This window comes from Pholcus phalangioides, unplaced genomic scaffold (assembly GCF_987345545.1).
Source record: "Pholcus phalangioides strain wild (caught in Gottingen) unplaced genomic scaffold, Ppha-v1.0 ptg000042l_1, whole genome shotgun sequence".
Classification (NCBI taxonomy): Eukaryota; Metazoa; Arthropoda; class Arachnida; order Araneae; family Pholcidae; genus Pholcus; species Pholcus phalangioides.
The window spans coordinates 25,660,157-25,680,464 of NW_028301628.1; the positions used below are offsets into that span (position 1 = coordinate 25,660,157).

The following is a 20,308-nucleotide window of genomic DNA, read 5'->3' on the forward strand; positions in this document are numbered from 1 at the left end:
TTTAAAATAATTATTTAGATATAATATATTTATTTCTTTTGGAATTAAAGAATTTAAAATAACATAAAAAAATTCAATACATTTAAAAATATTGTATATTGTTTCACAATATTCTAAAAATATTTGATTTTTTTTTTGAGTATTCTGAATTTTTTTTAACATTGTTCTGAAACTGTTTACATCCAATTTTTTCATTTAATTAATCGATTTATTTTTTATGCTCTGCTCTGTGATCGTAATTCAAAACTAATGAACGAACAGGATAAATTTCGGATCCATTCACATCATTCAAGCAACACTTTTTCCTGAAGAAAACGGGGAAATAAGAATGCTCATAAAAAGAAAAAAGTGTAACTTCTTGAGAAAATTTAACCAAATCAATTTCTAATAATGCATTCATTATTTTTTTTTTTTACTTTCTTCCTGAGAAAGAGATCTACATATTAATTAGTCTATTTTTGATACACCACCAATATCCTTCTTGTTGAGTGTATGGATTAAAATTATCACTATAGGTATAGAAAAATTTGTTTTCTTTCCTCGGTCATCATATTACAAAAAGAAAGTTCACGGAAACAAATAATAATGGCAATAATCACCAAACTTTTGGCTTCTTTTGGCGACTTTCACTACTGACTTAAAAATCAGGCCGCTCGGGATGATTCGAGCATTAACAAAAACGTCTCTGAACCTACTCTTTCCTGGATAACTTGCCTTTTTGTTTGATGTCCATCGTTGGTAGATAAGAAGCAATTGCGCGAATTTTATTTTCCAGAGAAAGTTATAGTGTCACAACATGAATCATCAAACTGTACAGGTGAGGGCTAAGTAATTTATTTCACATTTTTCATGACAATGTTTCCGAGATTCTTATACTCATTTCATTATTGCTAGATACTGTATTTTTATTTTATTACAAAATAAATTCATATATAAATCGTATCTATAAATTTTTAGTTTTCTGTTGAGTAATAGAGAACAATAAGAAAAAAATTCATATTATACACCAGTTGATTGAAAAGAACTCGTGATGAACTAATTTTTTGTCTTTATTGATTTTCTAGTGTGCACAATGCTCAACTTTATAAAATTTTATATACGAGAGTGCAATTTATAAAGCTACTGGTGTTATAAGTATTTGGAGAGAATTATTTTACAAATTAGTAGTTACGATAGAAATCAAATAAATAACAATATGATATAATCCTCTAGTAATATTTTAAAAAGTTGTTAAAATTTAATTATTTATCACAAATGTGTCCCAATATATAAATATACTTCAATGTTATAAAATGAAATAAATAAATTTATGTTAAGAAACAAAAAAGATTCTCTTATTAACAAACTTTTCTATATGATGAAATTTCTACTAGAAAGCTCACACTTCTATTAGTTTACTTTCTGTGAATTACTTTCATTAATTCACTCTGAATTACTTTCACTAATTTGCTCTGAGTTAATTTCATTAATTTACTTTGAATTTCTTTCATTAATCTCATTGAAACTTATCATCTATACGAATTACCTATATAACGACAATTTTTTTATGGAACAAAGTGACTTCGATGTTACAGATTCAATTTCATCTATGATAACCAAATAAAAACTACAAAATTTCCTAAAACAAGTACGTTCTCATATATTTTTTTTATCAATTTTAAAATTATAAAATTGTAGTTGAAAGCGATTATAAAATATTTCATAAAATGGATTTCACAATTTTTTCTCTTTTAAAAACTATTTTATTCGGTTCATTCAGAAATATCAAATGAAATATCAATCGATTTCTAGCAATCGAAATTTTAGATTTTTATCCTTTCTTAAATTGCAAATAATTAAATTATCATCAATGATTATTTTTTCCTGTAAAACAATAATTGTTATTTTATTTTTAAAAAAAACATGTTTATGAAACAAAATATATTTGAAAATGATGTTTCATACAAAAAAGTTTTTTGTTTCATTTTCATTTGATCATTTTTGTCGCACCACGGTCATTTTCTGCACACGAGGGTTAATTAGACCGGGACCTACAATTTATCCCCGATTCCGAACGGCAGGCTTGTTAAATTTCATTTTCAATGTAAAAAAAAACTATTCCCGACACAAGTTTTACATTGTAATATAAATCACTTTCCACATTTAATAATAATAATAACAAAATGTTTCCTGAGATACAGTATTACTAAAATGTAATAAATTTATTAAACTAATTCAAAATCTGATAAAAAAGAAATTGAACTGAATAATAAACAGTTTTTATCTTTATTGATCAAAATTTATAAATTCAAATCACAGTAATAATTCAAAATTTGTAAAATTTTAGATGAACATTTTGAAAACTCCTTTTGAGTGAAAATAGTGATAAAAATATACAGTATTAAATATTGAACTACAGAGCAGGAAATTATCATTTGGACAATATTCGTAAAAGGCGTATTCTTAATAGAGGTGAATTAATCTATTCGAAGAAATTTTCAGCCATTAAAAATTTGGAAATGGCTCTTAAGGGGGATCTCATATATATATACCTTTTACCACGGTCAAAAATTTTGGTCTAGTGGGAATATCATTTCCAGAGCCCAGAAGTTCAGGCAAAATGCCTCTTTTGCCTATTTTCAAACTTTTTTTTTTGGATACTTTTAGCATTGAGAACTTAAAAGAAATTTTTATGATTAAGATCTTTTTTATGATTAAGATAACCAACCCTTAGGACGAATTAATTAAACGGGGCCGGTTGATTGCTATCAAAATGGAAGGGTTTGAATTTTCGTGTTACCACCGACAGGTCAATTGCCCTTTCTGATTTTCATGATTGCAGGTGATGGGGGGGGGGGGATTTTGACACGTCTCAAACGTTATTTGAAGCAATGATATGAAAAAATTATGTGCAATTTGTTTAAGAAATTGGAAGAGCGATAGATATGTTGATGCGTGTGCCAAAGAAGAAATGTTTGTTTCAGTGTTCTCTTTTTTTTTTTTGGTTACATAAAACACTAATATCTGAATCGATGAATCTTATAAGAATACCTATATCATTTTTTTTTGGAAAAATTTGTGTTGTAAGTTATTATATTGATAAAATTTATTTTAGAAAAGCTCAGTTATAGCCAAATTTGTTGCAATCAAAAATATCGGTTAATTTATTTTTATCTTATTTTGTTGTGGTGGACTGTATTACCTTTCGAAGCAGTTTCAGTTTCGGTTTTTTACGTGTGAAAATAAATTAAATTTGTTTTTTAGCGGCATCTATCTTTGACATTGAATATCATTTTCTAATTTCACACGTATAAATTTTTATCATTTTTATCACACACATTTTCGAGCGTTTTTTTACTCCGAGAAATGAATTTCTCAATAATTTACAGAATAATTAATAATTTTGGTAAGTTTTTCCCACTTATAAAATAATTCGGATACAGTGAAATATCTGTTAACACGATGTTTTTTCTGCCTTAATGTGACAAAACTAAAAGGCGTGCCTGTTTCAATTAGTGCGGCCAGTTTTTAGCCTAGTTTTTGGGTCCTTAATGCTGTTGCTTTTTAGTTTCTTCCTATCGCCTTCTTCCCATTGATTGTAAATGCCTTTATTTTAGGGCATATTTTACCATTTTTAGTGCCTGAACTTCCAGGCTCTGATCATTACAAATATCATTAAACCATTGATTTATTTCAAATTCTTTGCACATATTTTTGATTATATATGCTATGTCATGCCAGCACATCAGCGCAATGTGTACACCATATCTCCAATACTTATTTTTGGCAAATGTTCGATCAAGGAAACAATATTTTATATTAACACTTTGCACGAATTATGAAATGGCATGACAACAATGCAAGTGAATAAAAATTCATTGTGAAAATGAAGAAAACTGTTCAATTCATAAAATGAGGCAAAATGTTTAGATTTCATTGGATTCAGTCTTGTTTGAAATCGAATTTGGAATTCAAAATTTAAAATAAAAATCAAAAATATTTTTTTTTTTGTATACTAAATCAAATATTTATGGATAGATCCCAAATATTTTCATTTGATGTTTGATGGGCTGAATAATTTCTGCTTTTGAAATAATTTTTTGTTCAATTACACAGATATCATGCCATTTTATCGTGCACGCAAGATGTTGATAACGAATTTTATTTCTAAATGCCTGCAAATTAGCAAAAAAAATAAAAATAAAATAGGTTATAGAGATATGTATAAAACGTTATTGTAGGGATGCACGCACAACCTTTCCAGTCCGCGGACCGAATATGCGGTATTTGGGCTACTCGTGGATCCGAAACTTCTATAGAGTGACCATATGACCCTTATTTTACTAGATATTCCAGTAATTTTGTCCGTCTCAAGTTTTTTATGTGAAAAATGTCCGGTTTTTTCCTCTATTTTCAACAAGGCTTAGTTTAATTTTTGAAATCAAGAATTAAGATTATGTTCATTACTTGTAAATTTTAAATTTTAGCTCCCCCCCCCCCCCCCCAGCGTCAAAGGTGGAGTCGACTGATCTAATGCATATATGTATATATGAATTGACATCATCATCATCGTCGTCGTGGCCACACCAGCAATAATGACCGTGCCCCCCCCCCCAGACTTCCAAGACTGCCTCCGCCTATTGATGATTTATCAGCAATTTTAGTGAAAGGGGGGTAACTTTACTTACCTTTGAAAATTATTTCGGACAAATTGGCAATTTTACTTATTATATTAAGAACTCTTTGACAATTATTTTGTCCATATCCCATATTTTCACGAAAGAAATTATCAGTCTAGGTATTTAAGCATGAATTTTTTTACACCCGCATGAGAAGTATGTGAAAAAAAATTTGAAATAAATCAATTGTAATCACAAATAATATTTTTATACTTACAGAGCGTAGTTTCTGAGGCATTTCGACCATGTGGTCTAAAAGGTACTAGACTCCTTTAATCGATGTGGCCCTCACCCCTTTCTCTAAATTTTAAGTCACTTTCGATCGATTTCATTATCAATTCACTTTCAGTAATCGATAATTAATTGAATTTTTGAATATTAATTAAATTAAATTAATTCCTAGTGGAAATGTTTTAGTTTTTCAATTGGTTGTATAATAGTTATTATTATTGTAGCAACTTTTCGTAACCACTAGAGGAACCACAAAAATAATAATCATTATCTGATGTAAGGATCATAATAATAACTCTCAATGGTTAATTAAATCACACGTTTAATGACAGTTTTTTCTTCCTCTTTCGCTATTTTCAAGTTTCATTGTATTTAGATAGAGGAATAATGATGGATAAAAAAAAGGAAAAGAAGCATCAATCGAAAAGCCTCAGACTAACTGAAGTTAATGAGGTGATAAATCATAATAAAGATTATAAATATCAATAAGCATCAACCATTATGATTGATCAGTTTGTCATTAACCTGCTCATCGAATAACGATTCATTTTATATGACCGTATCCTTTAAGCTATGCCCCGGGTTATGGATTGTTAATGCTTGGATATCGTCTTGACATAATACGTGAATGGAAATTCATTATTCATGAATAATGACTTCGGGAACATGTCGAAACGATTGCCTTCTTCCTAATTAATCGACTTCAATTGATTAATTTTTCCCCCAAATTTAGAGAAAAATAACAAAAATATTGTTAAATAATAATAAATTTTAAAATGAAAATTATCAATAATTTTCAAGATTCCTCAGCAAATAACTATTTTTCTAAATTTCCGAAATTTAAATTCAAACGGGCAAAACATTAAGTATTTATGAAAAAAGTCAGGAAGAGTAAAATTACGGGAAAATATGGGATATGTCAAAATGAGCAAGTCGGAGAGTCAAATTTTCCACAGTTGAGTATCGATAGAACAGACGAAAAATTTAATTGTAGGAAATTATTGTGAAAACTCCTCAAAAAAACGCGAGCAGAATGTATGAAAAATGTGTCATTATATCCGAGGTCTATCAGCACTATTCTTTATAGCAACGGTTCCCAACGTTTTTCTACTCACGAAGCCCTGTTTAGCCTTTGATTTCTTATGGTAAAGAACCGTATACTTTTTTTTTATTTATTCCACACATTTACTGATTTACTTCATTGTCCTGAAGGGGCTATGTTAGGGCCACGCAACATGTTATTCGTGTAACTGATTCGCTAGAAATTCCTCAGAGAAATGTGTGTGAGATGCATGTACGGTTGAGTCTGACCTGTCTTTTCGTTACAGTACAGCCGGCCTGGTGCCCAAACCCCGAAGATGTATTCAAACTAGTATGTTATAATTGAATTTCTCTAGGTAAGATCCATCTTCAGACAAAATTGGCTTCTCTCTCCGCATCTTTTACTGCCTGGGATATAGCGTAAAATACTGTAATTTCATTTCGATACTGTGCCGTAGGAATGATATCATAATTTGAAGATGTATTTTCATCAACATGGTATCGTCAGATTTCCCAATTCGGATTTTCTATAGAAACAAAAACCTTAAAGTACAGTATAGCATGTACTTATTTACTTATATATGAGCGTGCGTCGTGATATATCGGTCAGGGGCATCTTGCGATATCTTGGAAATAAAATTTTATTTTGTATTGTAAAATTTTAATAAGGATGTGATTCCTGAAAACTGTGTAGACAGGATTGGGTGTGTTGCTATGTATTGGAATCAGACACAGAGGTGCCGCGAGATAATTTATAACTTCCAACGGTGACGCGAAATCGAAAATTTGGGGAATCGCTGCCTCAAAATCAGTTCCTCTTTAATACTGTTCCCAACTTCGAGTAGTGAATATGAGCCGATCTTCCTGTTAAAAAGTCTCGCCCCAAAGAGCAACAGTCCTATAATGGTACAAATATTCAGTCAGTTCGTGATACTAGATGCCTATAATACTGCATCACGGTTCTTTAACGCGTAACCCACTACTTCACCAACTCTGGCCATATCGCTATATTGCAATTTACCGCCATTAGTGAGATGGGTTGGAAGTGAAGGCGCTGTCTATCGGTGGTCGCCTCGAGTTCGTTAGGGAAAATATCTTATCTATATCCTCCCTTGGGTTCGAACCCGGGACCCAGACAACAACCTTCACGATGGTAGACGAGTATCTTACCACCATGCCACACGGACACCGCATAGCCCACTGGCCACATGTTGCTCTCGGAGCTTTTTGTTGTAACCCGTAAACCATTATTTTTTAAAATCACCAAAAAGTTTTAAAGAAAATTTAATCAAAAATGATTTGATGAAAAACTCGCAAACCAGTGAATAAGTTGGGGAATAAGTTAACCGAAACGGTTATTCGGGCCCTTGATTTTATATATTTCAGGACAGAGAAGTTGGCATCTAAAAATGCCCAGCTAGTTATGAAGTTTACAGAAATGTTGAAACATACATTAATAAAAAAAAATTTCAAAAGAAACAGCTTTGGAGTTAATGAAAGAGATACAAAGTTCGAAATGTTTTAATAGTATATAACAAAATAATGAAAAATAATATCTAATAATAAAGAGATATAATTTCAAAGTTATTCAAACTATTTTATAATTCATAAAAGTTTCTAATTAATGTCATAATAATTAAAGAATTATCGAAGAAAATATTTTTTTGAATATTTGAAACAAATAATTTCAAAATTAATGAAAGAAATAGGTAACAAGAATCAATAAAACACAAATGATTTCTAAATATGAGACAGAAATATTTTCTTAATTAATAAAAAATACTAATTGCAAAATTGTTGAAATAAGTAATTTAAAGATTTATTGGATAAGTGATTTAAAGATTTATTGGATAAGTGATTTAAAGATTTATTGGATAAGTGATTTGTGAAGATTTATTGGATAAGTGATTTGTGAAGATTTATTGAAATAAGTGTTCTTTTTTTTTTTTTGCAAAGAGAATTATTGAAATAAGATTAGAAGATTTAGTGAAATAAGTGATTTTGAAAATTTATTGAAATAAGTAATTTAAAGATTCAGTGAATAATTTGTCGAAACAAATCATTACCGAACCACTTGAAGAATTTTTCAAAAGAATTAAAAGAAGTGATTGAGATCAAAACGTTTTTCAGTAAAAGTGAAAAATGCGATCTCAGAACTAATCAAAATTAATAATAAAAGAAAATTTTTCACAACAAATAAATTTTTTAATTATTTTTGTGGGTGCCCCTTTGTCTCATCCGTCAAAGTATGGCTACACATTACAAGCTTCTGTAAATCTGAACTAGTACGAGTTGGTGACTCGTAAGTTCCAATTTGGCCCAAAATGTCTGAAACGTTGAAGACCCCTGGACTACGTGAAAAAAAATTACTATTTCCCTCAAAGTTTCAAATTAATTTTTTTTAACTCTGGTGATTTCAATTTCCATTGCGGGGTATTATGGTACATTAAATGTAATTCGTATGATAGAATTTTTCCGATTCAGCTCACGTTTACTCCTCCAATTCGGATAAAATGCAATGTAAAATAGGTCGAGATTTTCTCCTGTTAGTCTTCTGGGCACCGCTATCTTGATTTCGTATTCAGTTCCCTGGTCTCTCTTTAATGTACACATATCTTTGATAAATTCATCTCCTTGTCCACTCGTATCACGTCTTGATGGAATCAGATAAAAAGCGGGCATAATTGTGACTTTTCAGTAGCCGTGTATCATTACAATCACCACCACCACCATAGAACATATAACATCTATACACACGTTACGGTATTAAAGATGGGTTGTGCGAGTGGTGTATGTAGACGTCTATATTAAGGTGAACTATGCGGACGGACAATAAATCTGAACTGGAACGCATTTTTTCCTCTGAGGTTTCTTGACCTTTATTCTAATGAGAAGTGCAGAAAGGGTTCAAGGTTTTTTTTTTCATTACTGTTATCATTATTCTGTACATGGTCTTTCATCCGACGTATGAAAGCTCGTAACACGCATCGGACATTCGTCCCTCATCCGTCATTATCAGTCAGCAACGAGATCGGAAGAACGATGAAAAGAGACCACAAAACATCTCTATTGAGCGCTCGTTTTGTTCGGTCTGTTTATTGGGAAGCGGCTAACCATCAAAAGACTCAAGAGGCCTATATATAATAACTTAAAAATAGATATCCTTTTTTTTTTATCAATATTGACATCTAGTTTTGTAGACCTATATATAGTATACAAGAAGGTACTCCTATAACTTCAATTAAACCCAATTAGCGTAACATTGTATTACTTTGTTGTTTTATTCTAAGGGAGTCACTTCCCAACTAATTAATTTTTTTGTCCGATGCCTCTACTGTTCTAGATGCCATTATATGGAGTTCAAACATATTTTAGAGTGACTTTTTGAATGGTTTTTTTTTCAGCAAATATGCGTTTGCATACTCCTACTTGCACTGACGTATTCGTCGGCGGCTAAAGAGATCAACTCGACACAGGACTTGGCCAAAGAAGAGACCCAAGGTTACGAGACGTCTTGGGAAGATCCAGGAACTCGAAGCAGTTCGAAATCTCACTCGTCCAGTTCTAGTAAAAGCCATGGTTCGGGTGCCGGCCAAGGCACTGGTTTCGGAGAGAGCAAGAAGAAGCCAAAGGGGCATTACGTCGTCGGGGTTCCAGAAGAAGAGTTCAACAAACAAGAAGGTGGGGGATCGTTACTGAGTACAACATTTTTTATTTCATATTTGCACGTATGTGGCGCAAGTGCTTTCCTGTTCGGTGGCGGAAGACTTCTACTCAGTAAATGTTGGTGGGATCTCCAATGATTTCACACGATAACTACACTAACATGATGAAGCGTCTTTATTTTACTGCACACCTCCGCCTGCCGTTATGTAGCATTAAGCCCTGCGGTCAAAGGCTATAGCGCTATAGCTTTAGCATAAACCACACGACGGATATTAAGAGGGTTGGCACCAATCCTCGAATATGGCTCCGCTGGCTCTCGATTCGGGAATTTCGTCCGTCTCGCCAAGTCAGATCTGTACTGAGTAGGGTGGCGGCGTCCGATTTACGAAGCTACCTGAATACTCTTTGGGTTGGGACAGGAGTATATCACTGAGATTACTGTACACCTCCCAAAACACAACCTTCCAGGGCAGAAGCCACATTCCAACTCACGCTCCGTCCTCTCTCAGAAGATAGTTTTTTTTCTTCACCTTCCTTTATCAACTCATAAGCAAAACAAATCATATTATGCGGTACAAGGCCACAGACAGTTAGTAAAACAGCCACACAAATAAAATAGATTTGTTCCGTGTATACATTTCATTATCACGTTCAATCATTACAAGATATCCGTCTCACCAATGGTCTTTGCATGTTCCAGAAGTCACCAGAACACTCACAAATTCATCTCCGAACTCAGTTCAAGAATGACCAATTGTGCACTCTTCTTATACAGTTCACTGGTTATAATATCACGATATTTGCACTTGAGGATTACAGCATGAACTGATAAAGATAGAGTTGAGCGCAACCTCGAATGCATAAAAATATCTTTACGGGACTTAATCCTGTTTTCAGTTTTCAGGTCCACTTTTGTGATCATCTCTTTCTATGTTCTGTGACATTCTATCATATCCCGCTCACGGCATTGGATCCATAAATGTGTGGTGCTACTTCCGCAATTGACCTTCTATAGTGAAGGCAAATGGAAAATGAAAAAAAAAATTCTTTCGGTTCTCTTGATCAATTTTTACCAGAAATTCAGGATATTTGAGCAAGCAAATATCAATTTTTTCTAATTAGCCTATGACCTCTTATGTGGGCTATTTTCAGTTGCAATGGTAGAAGTTTCATCTGAAATGGTAAAAAATCCTCTGACGATACTAGGTGCATTCGCGAGAAGTTGCATAACATATCAGTGTTTTGTACGTCTGCTGGTAGATTTCGTTAAGAAAAATTCCAAGGATACCACTCCAGTCTTAATACCTCTTCTGTCTAGGCACCAAACTCGCGGCCCACTTTCGTAACGAAATTGTTTTGCGCTATTTCTCGAGAGGTTCGCACCGCAAACAGAGGCTAACGATGTCGTCTTATAGGCATTTTTGAGACAACTCTAACGATGCTACTCTGGTTTTAATACCTCTTCTGGTCTGGGCACCAGGCTTGCGACCCGCGTCCGTAACAAAATTATTTTAGGCTATGTCTCAGGAGGTTCGCAACGCAAATAGACAACATTGGTATCGTTGTCGTGGGCCATGTGACGCCATATTATTGACACTAAACTTCTCAATGTGTTAAAATTTTATCTTTGAGCAATTTCACCAAAAAATTAACAGTTTGAGATTTTTTGAGGCTCTCTGCAGATCTTAGGGCCCTAGGCTGCAGACTGTCTAGCCTACAGGTAGGTCATGACCTACCCCTGAAATAAATGCTAATAAATTGAATTCCGTCATTGTCCATTCATTCTTCCATAATCATCTCGGAATCAATTAATATTAAAACCTGACACGCTTACCTAATAGTGCAAAGGCCTCCCCAAAATGCCGGTACTCAACATGAACAAGTACCGTTCTGCGATGGCTGATTGTGAACGGATTCGATCTGGATGTAATAGCGTTTCATTTTAATGACGAGTTTTAAAAATGGCTGCCCATAAATAGTGTAATGAACCCGTTCGGAAAGACGTTCGGCAAACAACGATTCATTCCTACTTCCTTTTTCTCCCACTGGTAAATCGCAGTGAAAATCCGACCTTTCCTCCAATTTTGGTGAAGAAGACTTTCTTTTTCCGTGTACGAGCTTCGAAAATCGAAGAATTTGAATACATATAAACCGATCAGATTGATTCTTTGCTTTTCCCCCATTTCGTTATTACTAGATAATCGATAAAGAGTAATAATAACATAGTATTCTTAACTGCGAAGTCTTTCATCCTTGTCTGATGGGGATTTTAGAAAGAAAAAAAATATCGTAAGCGATTAACGGCAGTAAAATACAATTTGCTACCTTTTTCTCCCTTAAATACACACTTTGTAATGCATGAATGGCGCAAAATAAAAACACTCAAGAGACGAATAACCTGTTGCAAAAAAAATTATTAAATTGATTACCGTATTCCCTTGCATCAGCCGGCATGCCGAGAAACCCGAATCACAAATACAGTAAAAACCCTTCTTGACAGACACCCCTCAGATGCGGTCATCTTATACGGCCAAATAATGACTTCCTCTTGTATAATAAAAGTATGCATTTCATACCCCTGATTAATGGTCACCCCTCTTTTACAGACGAATTTTTTTGTCCCACCCAGAGAGGCTTTACTGCATCTTTATTACAAAAATCCTTTATATAAATTGGTTGAATGTATCCCGGTATGCGAGGGGGAATACGGTATAATTATTGGCATGATGATGATTCCGAGTGTGTGGTCATCGTGATCATCGTAAAAAAAAATACTGCATACTATCAAATGCGTCTCTTACTTGGCAAGAAATTATGATTCTTTATTGGTTTAAGGTGACATCTATTGTGAAAAAAAAATTAGCGTAACGGGACGTATGGTCTCTCATACTTTGCTTTTTGAACAATAGTGCGGTTTCAATATAAAATAACAGGTTCGTCTTCTCTAGGGTCTCCTAAGAGAGAGAAGCTAAAGCCTTTCACCAGCCTTTCTCCCAGTTGAACGTCTCGCCGCAGAGAGCAGGCAGACCTACAACACGATACTGGCATAACATAAAAATTCAAGCATTTCCATCTTTACATCAGAAAATGGAAGACAGATGGCAGCATAAAACGAAAATCAGCACAATTGAAAAACATAAATACGTTAGGATAGGGCTACACATAAACTCTGAACACAAATTCCGGCATGTGCCGATTCGTTAGAAATTTCGTAGAGCAATGTGTGTTCGAGGTGCATGTACGGTTAAGTAGTAGTAGTGCATAGTAATAGCCTTTCACTAGGGTCATTGACGTACGAAAGGGGGGGGGGAGGGGGTTCTAACCCCCCCCAATCAGAGTAGTGTTATTTTGCAGGAAAAAACGTAACCCCCCCCCCTTTGTGAAGAAAAAAATTGAACCCCCCCCCTCCCTCCCTTGCGAGAATTCTACGTACGATACGCTCACCTCTTTTCCAGAACATTTCAATTTCTCAAAGAATATTAAAATAGATCTTTAAAAATAATTTCCAGTTTCCTAGTAAAGGTTTCCATTACTATGAAACACATTTCATATAATCAAAAAGAAAGAACTTCAAAATTATTTGATGTTAATTACTTTTTTTCAAGAAATATATTTTCTTTTTGTTAATTTAATATTTACTTTTACATGTATTTTATACAGTGATTGCAATTTCAATCACCCGCAATATGAATAGTGTCTAAAAAAATAGCTTGTTTATTTTAATTATTCACTTCCAGATTGTATTTTAATCACAAAAACGACACATTTCAAACCATTTATAGTTGTAAATTTTGCCAACAGATAGCATGCAAGAAATTTCCTATGATGATTTTCAAAATAGGCCAGTGCCAGAGGTTCTCAAACGGTGCGCCAGCCTTTATCTGGGACGGGCACGGATCTATGTGTGTGTGTGTGTGGGGGGGGGGGGTTTGATCACTAAGCGAAATATATGCAATATTTCCCTCGATGCGATTATTCATGAAATTTTCGGAACACGTATATGATAATATTGCATTCAATCAATACGTTGCAAATTACGTGTATCAACGCTTTTGAATTAAATAAAAGAAATCAAGAAAACTTCAACTAAAAAAAACGGGGAAAATCGGAACCGAGCAAAAATAGTGACTGTTCCGGAAAATATGGGACAAAATGTGGGAGGTATGGTCAACCTATTCACAGCAATTCGTAAAATCACTCCTCCCAACAGCAAGCTCTAGATCCGCCTCTAATCAGGGGTGCCACGGAGCAGCGGCACGACAAAGCTTTTCCGAAGAGATTCTATAAATTATTCTATAGATTCTTATTTTGTTAAACTGCTCTGTTGTGTTGCGGATAAGCGTTGATTAGGTTAAGAGGCGCAATAAGTATAAAAAAGGTTTGAGAACCTTGAGGTTAGTCATTTTTCTTTAGCACCTTGTATGTAAGGTTCACTGTAATTAGTTCAATTATTTTTAGATAATTCAAATAATGTTTTCCTTGATAATCAATTCCTTAGCTGCCAAAAAGAAATACCACGGTTCCGGTAGCGGTTACGGAAGCCATTCCTCCGGTGACGGAAGTTATTCACAGGGTTATGGCACCGGCAGCGGTGGCTCCAGTGACGGAAGTTATTCCCAGGGCTATGGCACCGGCAGCGGCGGATACAGTAGCGGCCATCCTGCGTACGGGGCACAACACGGAGGTGGACAAGGTGGAGGCTACGGACAAGGTAACGGTAATAACTCAGGTTACGTTATATAAATAGTAACTCGAAATGTGATTCTACCTAATGAACCGTACAGTCAGATTGTTTCGGGGCAGCTATCGCTTACTTTCCCCCCCCCCCTCCCCATATGTAATATATATTCTCTCAATATTGAACGACTTTATAATTATGATTATAAAAGCCTCTAAATCACAACACAATGTATAGGAAGTGAGAGGAATAAACGCTCATTTTCATTCTGCACGAGGAAGTTGGAAATATGTAACATGCCCAGTGAAGTGAAGAAAATGAATGGATGTAATAAGTGATTGAGGAACTTCCTCTGGGAATTTATTTGAAGCTTTTTTATACCCGTGAGAATTTTCGATTTTAATAAAGGTGAGCAGCTTAGGGCGGTATTCACCGACATGGTTTAAGCCAGTGGTTCTCAATCGGGGGTTATATGGCCCCCCTAGTGGTATTAGGATACTTCAAAGGGGCCGTGGAAGAAAATTTAGAAAGGGGTCATGACAAGCGGTTTGGAGGACTGCAGAGAGCTGAGAAGAAAAATTAAGGTGTGAAGAAATAGTGCTTTTTTATATTAGTGACTATACACTTACAGAATCCAACAAAATCACCCATAAAACCAGGTCCGTCTTAGGGCATGGACCCACCCGGGCCCGACGGTCTACATTTCACAGCAGGTTCCCTAGGATGGGGGTTTTTCGCAGGACCCCGGCTAGAGTTTTCACGTAGCCCACAACGTGTTTCCAACCCGATGAAGTGGTAAACACCGCACTCCCTGAAAAAAAATATTGAACACCCTTGATTGAGGGAGGGGGGGGGGTCTTGTTGGGTATTTTTAATGCCTTCCTATGCAAAAATTGTTTCCCAAAATGGGCAATATCACCCCTTGAGGATCTGTGTAGAAGTACAGATGCATCATTCAGATTCGGGCCGAGATAAAATTCCCACCCATGCGAGACATCATTTTGGGGCCCATTCGGCGTATAAGCCGCACCAATACCACGTCGTGGGAAAATTCAGAGACTTTTACACGCAATGCGTATGCTTCATACAATTACAATTTCCTTCGCAAATTTTTCCATCCAAGACATTCATGAGTTGAATTTTACTCTGACGAAACATTTTTTTTTTTTTTTTACAAATTTCTCCCTGCATTCATTTTTATTTTTCCTAACCCCTGATTTCACGCACTTTCTATATCGGTGAGAATTTCTGGTATATATCCGTCATGGTAACCTCTTCCAGCAAAATTTCCCTCAAAAATTTCCCTTTTGACTAAATTTTTCCCACGCATTCAAAAAAAATATGCTGCCATCTAGTGGGGGATATACGTAATCAAGAATTTTACAATAGAAATGTATTGCACTGCATTAATTTTTTTATTTTTTGCAAAAATTCTTTTTATAAATTTTTTATAAATTTTCAAAATTTCCCACAAATGCTAGGAATTTCCCACTTGGGTGAATTTTGCTCAATTTTTCCCACGAGTTACCATCACTGGGTGTAATCAAGGCTACACACAAGTGAAAACTGTAATCGCGTTAGTACTGTCCTCTAGTGTCGAGATATTTAACTAAAAACAATATCCGTGGCATTGTCTTTCTTGTATATGTATTTTCTCCAGAGTTGCTCAACTTTATTATACCATATTTTATTATTTTTGACAATGTATTTCAATAAAATAATTGCATAAATGAATATCTTAAGTAAAATAACGAGTGCCATTTGCTAATTTTGATGTTATATTTGTGTCTATAAGGGGTCATTCAAGTATTACGTCAGCATCGGGGGGGGGGGGGAATTTCGGATTTGCTGACTTTTGATGACAAGAGGGGGGGGGGGGGTTTGACGGTTGCTTACGTCATCAGCCACCCCTTTTTAAAGATATGAAATATTCTAAGCTGCTGACGAAATCTTGCTGACGGGGGGAGGGGTCAAAAATTTCTGAAAATCTGCCTACGTAATACTTGAATGGCCCCTATATTCTAAATCACTACAGGTGGACTACTCTGCTATGAAAAAGTACTAGCTAAAGAGGATTAGTCTTGAGTCATCCTCCTAAGAGGCCACAGAAATTATGTGCAGGGAAATACCCACATCAAACTAAGGCCCCTAAAAAAAATCAAAGACCAGAACGGGAGCACTGTTTGTCTTATGGCAATGGATCCCGCTTACCCACCCTTCCGGAAGCCTCTATCACCTCATTAACAATCCTTAATAATGAATGATCACGAATTTTCCTTGTAATATTTCTAAGTAAGGGTCTTCAATCTTTCTCAAGTAGTGAGCTAAGTCTTTATCCAGCAATAGGAAAGGGGGGGGGGGGGGCGATGAGTACCCATAACAGCATCTTTTATGTGATACTGCTATATACAATGTTAGTTCCACTCAGGGGGCGAGGGTAATTATCTCCCCCCCACCTCAGACGAAGAAAACCCTACACTTAAAGAAAAATTTGAAAAACATAGCCCCCTCATGGAGGTTGCAAAATTTACAATATAGCCATATAATAACGTAAAATTATGTAATGAAAGAAATAATGAAAAATTAATGGAAAATTAAATTTATATAAATCATAGCCTAGATGGAACGATTAATCAATACTGGCCATTGTCTCCTATAGGATACGGAAAATCTCAGGGTCCCTACATCGCCAATGCCTACATCGAAGAAGAGAGCCCTGAAGAAGAGCCACCTACATATGACAGATACCACAAGAGAGCTCCAGTCTCGGTCGACGGTTACTCGTCATCACAGGGTGTGAACACCGATTCAGACCGTCAAAACCACCACCACCAACCAATATCCAAGCCCGTGTCTTTCGAATACCCTAATTACCACGGTGGATATTCCCCACTTCATGACCATCAAGCTCAGACCACGGGTTACAGATCGACGAGCTCGTCCCCTGAGCACGGACACCACTCTAAGCAGTGGTTCCATCAAGATCCAAGTTACCACCAGCATCACCAATCGTCGAAGAGCCAGCAAGGATCGACAAGATATACCACCACCTCAGCTAGACAGAGTAAAAAGCCCGAGTATCAGGCTAGATTCGGACAGGTCCAACCTGGTAAGAAAGACGGAGGGCAGGTATCCGTTTTCATCAGACAGCTTGGCCATGCTCCACCACCGACGGAAAGCAAATCGTACGGCAATGGCGGGGGCAGCGTAGAACAGAATGGATATCTCCTTTTGCCAGTGGTTGCAAACGAGGGAAGCGACGGGAAGAAATATTCCAGTGGAAATGACGATTACGCCACGGTCCCAGATAACCAGAAGACTTCGAGCTACAGTGACAATCTTGATTCCAGCAACGGTTACGCCACTGGGTATCATCTACAGTACGGCACTGGTATCAAACCAGAAACATATCTCACCACATTCGGCAAATCGGGAAGTAGCGGATACAGTGACGTGGAAGAGGGCAACGAAAGGGATGGAAAATCTCTCAAAGGACAAGAGGTTTATTCTTCTTCCAATAAAGGCAGTAGCGATCAAGGCTATCACACTGGATCCAGTTACGAACCTTACTCCGAGAAGGACAACCCCTCGCCTAATGACGAGTCTTACGAAGAGAAGCAGACATACCAAGATAATACTGATAACGGGGAGAAAGAAGCATTCGACAGCATACCCCTACCGCCACTGCCACCACTGAAAGACATCAACCTCGAGTACGGATTCACTCCATTCGTCGAGAACGCAGTCTACGACTCCGACAACAAAGCTGGGAACCAGAACGCTTACGGTAACCTACAGGGATCATACAAACCCTCTCCGGAACCTATTGAATCGTACCAGACATTCAACAACGGTCTCAAGAAGCAAACAACTCGCGTCATCCACAACAGGCCCGAAATCCCGAACATCCTCACGGAAAACATCGACTACGGCGTCCCACTCAAAAACCTCGATGGACTCATCCCGGAAAACCTTTTCAAAGAGATAAGCATACCAAAATCCATCCCAGAAGCCGGTTTCGTGCCAATGATCGGCGGTATACACGGCAAGCAGGTCATCAGCCACGAACCATACGGTCTAAGTGTCTCCTACAACAACAACCACGACATCGGTAGCGGCTTCCTACCTATCGGAGGACTCAGCTTTCTCAACGGTGGTTACAACCCGGACAGTAGAAGCTCCCATAACTTCCACAGGATGCACAGGCATATCCCACTCAGGCCATATTACAGGGGTCCTAACAATCAGAAGACCAAGCAGTTCGCCATATTCATGCAGAAGGCTCCCGGATTCAGTCCTAGCCCAGTTATACCCCAAATCGAAGGACTCCATAACAATTTCAAAAACCTGCGTGTTAACCATGGATCCAATTTCAACATCGGTAATTTGGCGTCGAGAAATTACGGTGCCAAGAACTTGATACAGCGTGGGGGTTATTTACACGATATGAGTCTGATGGGGTCGACGATTCTACCGTTCGGGTACCACAGGAACTTCTAAGGTAACTCCAGAAAGGATAGAACACTATGCAAACACGAAACATTGTTCCTTATGTGTGCATTTGTAAATAACAGTTTCTATACATACATGTATTTGTTACAATTCAGTCAGTCTACAGACATTATGACATTGTGTATTACAGTAATACACGGATCATGGGCCATGACCAATATCCTCACTGGCACGTTCATTGTTTGCCAGTTCATTAATGCACATCCGAAAAAAAAATCAAATTTATTTTGTGTATTTTTGTATATTTTTTTTGTATATAGTTTTGTTAATTTTTATGTATGAGATGAAGCCAAATAAAGAAATTAATTAATTACACATATAAACTGTCATTAGTTACTTCATTTTTATAAAAATCGATATCGGTGAAATAATTCTATAAATCAAGACTATATTTCTTTTGATAATTTCGAAAAACATTGGTGGCAGTCATAGATTTTTTTCCCCAGTTATTTAATCAATTAACCCTTTGGTTTTGCGAATAGTCGGAGTAATTATTCTCTCTTTTGTTGGAACGAAATCAATAATTCCTTTTTTTCAGTTTTCTTTTGTGAAAAATAGATGGCAATCAGACTCAGAAGTTGCAAAATCAGTACAATTGAAAAAAAGGGGGATTGTGATGGAAACACACAAAACCAAGATTCGAACCTACTGTCACGGGGACACTAATGATTGGCGGCAGACACTCGACCTCTACACCTCTATACAAGCTCATGTAAACGCATTCTGTATAGCAGGGGTGGCCAACATAGCGGTTAGCTGCAGTGTCGCAGACCGTACCTTCCGACGTGTAAGCCGCACCAGCATAGGTGGAGATAGACTTGGAAGTCTGGGGGGGGGGGGGGTCACGGTCATTATTGCTGGAGGACACAATGATGATGATGATTATATCAGTTCATATATACAAGTATACATTGGATCAGTCGAATCCACCTTTGCCGCTGCCCCCTCCCCCATCCCGTATCTCCGCCCATAGGCACCAGTAAAATGACTCGGAAAACTCGTAGATTTGTATGTGTCATAAGTGTTGTGGAGAAACACGGGCAATTCAGTCAAACTTTTAAACTGGTTTTTGTCCTCCTCCACTTCATAAACTGATTCTTATTCAATGTGTACCTGGTTTCGTTCCCAGATAGATGCAATGCATCAAAAAAAAATTATAGATTCTTCTGCACACAAATTATTCTATCCAATACATTCATATTTCCCTCTGTAGACAAAACTTTTTTTTCAAATGTTTTTACGATCATTTTCACCCAACCCTTGATTGAGCATCCCCGAGGTGCACAGGTTATTACGATGAATTGGTTCACGTACCGAAGGTGTGTAGAATTTTTATTATCGGGATGAAATTTTGCTCTAAGACAGGCGCGTGCTACTATATCCGGTTCGAAGGCACCTAAAGAGGGTAAACACGTGATGGTACCATGATGAGATGGACCAGCTTTTCATCGACGAGACATTCTACCTCTAGATGTGAAAAGATGTATGCTCGATATTTGATGCTTCTGTACGTCCATAAAAT

The 20,308-nt window shown here is 36.3% G+C and overlaps 1 protein-coding gene across 2 annotated transcripts; it reads left to right on the forward strand.

Moving 5' to 3' along the window:
* Nucleotides 1-672: 672 nt before the first annotated feature.
* Nucleotides 673-19,109, forward strand: LOC149064692 (uncharacterized). 2 transcript variants are annotated; one of them, XM_089255072.1, is made up of 4 exons: nt 673-817; nt 9,335-9,611; nt 14,095-14,313; nt 16,934-19,109. In XM_089255072.1, the coding sequence occupies exons 1-4, from the start codon at nt 797-799 to the stop codon at nt 18,772-18,774; spliced, it is 2,358 nt and encodes a 785-aa protein (XP_089111198.1). In that variant the 5' UTR covers nt 673-796; the 3' UTR covers nt 18,775-19,109. The 2 variants fall into 2 exon arrangements, with proteins under 2 accessions (XP_089111198.1, XP_089111199.1); XM_089255073.1 differs by having other exon boundaries at nt 14,095-14,307.
* The last annotated feature ends 1,199 nt before the right edge of the window (nt 19,110-20,308 follow it).

Bases quoted from the DNA above. Each gene is read 5' to 3' on its own strand.
- LOC149064692 (XM_089255072.1), top strand. From the start codon at position 797: ATGAATCATCAAACTGTACAG. The intron at 9,612-14,094 runs GTGGGGGATCGT...TCAATTCCTTAG, and splicing joins AGAGTTCAACAAACAAGAAG to CTGCCAAAAAGAAATACCAC. The intron at 14,314-16,933 runs GTAATAACTCAG...TGTCTCCTATAG, and splicing joins AGGCTACGGACAAGGTAACG to GATACGGAAAATCTCAGGGT.